Below are 5025 nucleotides of genomic sequence, written 5' to 3'. Positions count from 1 at the left end.
AAAATAATTGTAATGATTTTTTGTTTCATTCAGGGATGATGAAAATACTTTTAAAATCCTGGTGGCTACTGACATTCACCTTGGATACCTGGAGAAGGATCCAGTTCGTGGAAATGATACGTTTGTAACTTTTGATGAAATTTTGAGACATGCTCAAGAAAATGAAGTAAGTGGTCTTATTGCCGTGTTAAAAATAAAGCACTGAGATTTAGGCCTTGGATGTTTTTCAGAAAATATTACAAAGTGTTCCTTATACCATAACTGAAGGTTGCTAGAGTTCATTGTAGTGGTGAAGTAAATGGGATTTAAGTGCTACGTTGACTTTAAGTGCCATTAAAAATACAACTCGGGTTTCTCAGTTGCTTAAGATATGGACTTGTGAGCAACCTATTAGAGGATAAAAGGCTGTTGGGTGTTACTGCTTGTCAGCTGCTGTGTGGAATTGTCCATGTTTCATAGGTTTCATAGACATTAGGGCTGGAAGGGACCTTGGAAGATTATCGAGTCCAGCCCCCTTATGTCCAGCAGGAAGTCAGGTGGTGTCAAAGGATCCCAGCAAGATAGGCATCCAAATCTTTCTTAAAAGAGTCCAGAGTAGGTGCTTGCACGAACTCTGGAGGGAGTCTGTTCCAGGCCTTGGGGGCTCAGACAGTAAAGAAATTTTTCCTTATGTCAAGCCGGAAACTGTCTCCCCCGCAGGGCCGGGGCACCCGGATGCCTGGGTTTCCTCCGGAAACAGCAGGTTTCCCCTTGCCTTTTAGCCTGCAAAGGGTCCTGCTTGGGGCCTCTGAGAGCGAGACACAGGGGGCCCATGTGCATGTGTGTGGCTGCACACGTGCATGTGGCCAGGAATACAGCCGGACAGTGTGGACTGCAACTCTGTGCAGGTAAGTCTGCGGAGGCGGAAAGGTGTAGTTGGGCAGATCGAGGTCTCCAGAATGAAGGAGTGAGTGGGGCTGGTCTGGGGATGCTGCCCACCCAGGGCGGTGCATGAGATCCAGGGCCAAGGCAGGGAATAGGACGGAGCCATGGACAGCTTGTTTAGGAGGGCATAAAAGGGGCAGTTCCCCACTGCTGTGTGTACCTCCCTAGGGGAGGCATGGTGGGGGGCATGTGCCCACTCATATTTATGCCCAGGGTGGATACCAGCTGCCCACTGTGGACTTGGGGCTCTCCACCCTGCTGCCTTTCCCTCGGGAGCCATGCACTGGCTATGTGCCCCTCGCCCACTTGGCAGCAGTAGGGGCAATGAATTGTGCTTCCTGCTGCCAGGCAGGCAAGGGATGTGGCCGGTGCGTGGTTCCTGGGGCAAAAGCAGCAGGGCAGAGAGCCCTGAGCCCACAGCAGACGGCCCACATCCACCCTTACCCCATTCGGCTTTGCTCCAGCTGTGGCAGGAGGGTGAGGGGAGGTGGGGAGCAGAGGCAGGCGTGTCATCCTACTCTCAGCCCTACCAGGCCCTGCTCTTCCTGGGGCCGGGTCCATTCAGCCTCCTCCATGGGGCACGGCAGCTTGCTCTGCCCCTGGCAGTAGTAGCACCAGGAGGGGAATAGGCCCTTCCTTCTGGAGTCCAGCACCCGGGACCTGGCGCCCAACTGTGGGGGAGGAATGGCCCGGTTTCTTCAGGTCTGGAATAGTCCCGTGGCCCTGACGTGGGCAGAGGGAGGAGACTGGAGAGCCTGGCCCAGATACTACCCAGCTGTGTGCAGCGAGGAAGGCTCACAGCTTCCCCCCCTCAGCAGTTGACCCTTGGCAGTTTTACATGTGTTTCGGGGATGGGAGGAGCGGCACTTTAATTAGAGCAACTGGGAGAGCTGCTCCAATTAAAGTGCCGCAGCGTGTCTCATATCCTCACCCTCACACTTAAAAGTGGTGGTGGCAGTACTTGAACTAAAGCTCATTCAACGAGCTTTAGTTCAAGCACCCCTGCCACCATTTTTAAGCACCAGGACGCTGATACACGTGACACAAGAGGCTGCTGAAACATGCCCAAAAAAGGGTTTGTGTTAGTAGTTTAAAATGCCTTGCATTATTACTAAATATCAGTTATCGGATTGGCTATCTGTATTGGCTGAGAGAATTTTTTTATCGGTGCACCCCTAGTTATGGAGGGATGTGCTGAGTCAAAAAAAGTTTGAGAACCACTGCTTTATGGTAAGTTGTTCATATGTCCATACCCTTAGGCACTTTTGAAAATGTTATCTCTATTTTTAGGGGTCTTGTTTCCCAAATATTTAGATGGATTCTTTGTCATCCTGGTAAAGATGGTTTTGTTGAATGAATGTTTATCTAACTCAAAATTCTTTGGCATCCTCATTAAATGTGTGCAAATTAAATGTTTATGATTTAGCTACAGTAAAAATTCTGGACTTTTCTTTGTAAAATACTTTAATTCAGTTAAAAATTTAGTGTGTTATTCTTGTAAAAGCTAGTTGGCATCTTATTAGTTTGTTTTAACTGGTGTACCCTTTTGTAATTTTCATTTTTCCCCTTAAATAAAACTTTTATATTGTTATGGAGAATAATTTTTAAATTGCGAAGTGTAAGCATAGACATTTGAGGCTTACTGGTTTTATAATTTATACATAAGGCATTTATATAGAATCCCAGATAAACTCCATGCATGCACTTCTTCATAAAACTAGTAATTTTACAAGACCTTGGGGAATTAGTATTAAGTATTAGTATTAAGATTTTACAAAATACCATTTGAACATAACCCAAATTTTGGTACTTGTACAGGTGGACTTTATTTTATTAGGTGGGGATCTCTTTCATGAAAACAAACCCTCAAGAAAAACGCTACATACTACCTTTGAGATATTAAGAAAATACTGTATGGGAGATCGTCCTGTGCAGTTCGAAATTGTGAGTGACCAGTCAGTCAATTTTAGTTTTAGCAAGTAAGTATATTTACTACAAATGTTGAAATAACTGTTTTTTCAATTAACTAATTTGTTATTGTGAGCTTTGATTCCACAAGCTGCTTTGTGGATGGACTCTCCTATTTTCAAAAAAGGGAGGAAGGAGGAACCAGGAAACTATAGACCTGTTAGTCTTACCTTGGTCCTGGGGAAGCTCTTTGAGAGAATTATCCAGGAGCACACGTGCGAGGGACGAGCAGGGGAGAGGGGCAACCAACATGGGTTCGTTAGAGGCAGGTCCTGTCAGACCAACCTGATGGCCTTTTACAACCAGGTCACAAAATCCTTGGACACAGGTGTCACGGTGGACATAGTCTTTCTGGACTTTAGGAAGGCCTTCGACACTGTCTCTCACTCCATCCTCATTTGCAAAATTAGGCAACTGTGGTGTCGATGCCTACACAGTCAGATGGGCCACAAATTGGCTGGAGGGCTGCACTCAGAGAGTGGTGGTGTATGGGTCATTTTCGACTTGGAGGGATGTGGACAGTGGTTCCCCAGGGCTCGGTCCTTGGGCCCGCACTGTTCAACATCTTCATCAGCGACTTGGATGAGGGTGTGAAAAATACCTTGTTCAAATTTGCGGATGACACTAAGATGTGGGGAGAACTGGGCATGGTAGAGGAGAGGGACAGGCTGCAACTAGATTTGGACAGGTTCCAGGGTTTGGCGGATGAGAACAGGATGGGTTTCAACGCTGACAAGTGCAAGGTATTGCACCTGGGGAGGAAGAACCAGCAGCATACCTACAGGCTGGGGGACTCCCTTCTCATCAGTGCAGAGGCAGAAAAGGATCTTGGAGTCATTATCTATTCCAACATGAACATGGGCCACCAATGTGAGGACGCAGTCAGTAAGGCCAACCGCACTTTGTCATGCATCCATAGATGCATCATGAGCAGGTCCAAGGAGGTGATCCTCCCTCTCTGTGCAACATTTGTCAGGCTGCAGTTGGAGTACTGTGTCCAGTTCTGGGCGCCGCACTTCAGGAGGGATGTGGACAACATGAAGAGGGTCCAGAGGAGGGCTGCTCTCATGATCGGGGGCAGCAAGGCAAGCCTTACGAGGGGAGGCTTCGGGACCTGAACCTGTTCAACCTTCACAAGAGAAGGCTGAGAGGGGATCTGGTGGCTATATCTATAAACTGGCCAAGGGGGACCAGCAGGCAGTGGGAGAGTCCCTGCTCCCCCGAGCACTACTGGGAGTAACAAGGAATAATGGCTATAAGTTGACTGAGAGTAGATTCAGGCTAGACATCAGGAGGTACTACTTCACAGTCAGGATGGTTAGGATCTGGAACCAATTTCCAAGGGAAGTGGTGCTTGCTGCTACCCTGTGGGGCTTCAAAAGGAGGCTAGATAATCACTGAGCCGGGGTCATTTGACCCCAGCATTTTTTCCTGCCCATGGCAGGGTGTCGGACTTGGTGATCTGCTTAGGTCCCTTCCAACCCTACCAACTGAAACTGAAATCTCTGGGTCTTCCTGCCATCTCAGAGGTTTACTTTTGTGGAGCAGCTTGTAGGATTGAGTTCTCTCTCTGAGAACTTCAGTTTCTTTAAATAATCTTATGATCTATACCATGAACAAAGTATGATTATGTGTGTGTGTGGGGGGGGGGTTGTAATTTTTAAGCATAATGCATAGTGAAAATCAGATAATTGTGTTTTTTCCAGTCTAGACTAATTCCAGAGCCCTGCCTTTCTCCTCAGCATTTCCTACTGGTTAGGTTAGACAGTGCCCATCATGTCTTCTGCAAATCCTGTTCTATAGGCCCTTTGGGTACCTATCCATGAGCCCAAAGGGCTGTTTCGATGCATTAATCAAGTCTGCTGAAGCGTGCTAATTACTGCACTTTGGGAAGCACTGGGCCACTCAGGCTGTCACCCTGGGTCCTGGTATCGCATGCAGGGACCATGCATTGGGCTGTGCCAGGTCCTATCTCCATGCAACTGGCCCAGCCTGGCCTGATGGCGCATGGGGCCCTTGTGGGGGGGCGGGCTGCGTGCCCTGCTGGAACAGGGGGACCCACCCCTCCTGAGCAGTCCCCCTCCCCCCACACAAAACCCCCCAAACACACACCCAAGAATCCCACATGAACCC

General features: G+C 48.2%; 1 protein-coding gene across 1 annotated transcript in view; it reads left to right on the top strand.

The window, feature by feature from the left end:
- Nucleotides 1–5025, top strand: part of MRE11 (MRE11 homolog, double strand break repair nuclease) — a 40538-nt gene that overhangs the window by 1558 nt on the left and 33955 nt on the right. The window contains exons 2-3 of the mRNA XM_019524678.1: nt 34–166; nt 2743–2903. Coding sequence (XP_019380223.1) covers nt 34–166; nt 2743–2903 — 294 coding nt within the window. The remainder of the gene's footprint in view (nt 1–33; nt 167–2742; nt 2904–5025) is intronic.

The sequence above is a fragment of the Gavialis gangeticus genome, unplaced genomic scaffold (assembly GCF_001723915.1).
Source record: "Gavialis gangeticus isolate Ggan-Ray unplaced genomic scaffold, GavGan_comp1, whole genome shotgun sequence".
In the NCBI taxonomy this organism is placed as follows: Eukaryota; Metazoa; Chordata; order Crocodylia; family Gavialidae; genus Gavialis; species Gavialis gangeticus.
Note: the sequence above shows the minus strand (reverse complement) of the source record. Positions and strands in the feature narration are given on the sequence as shown.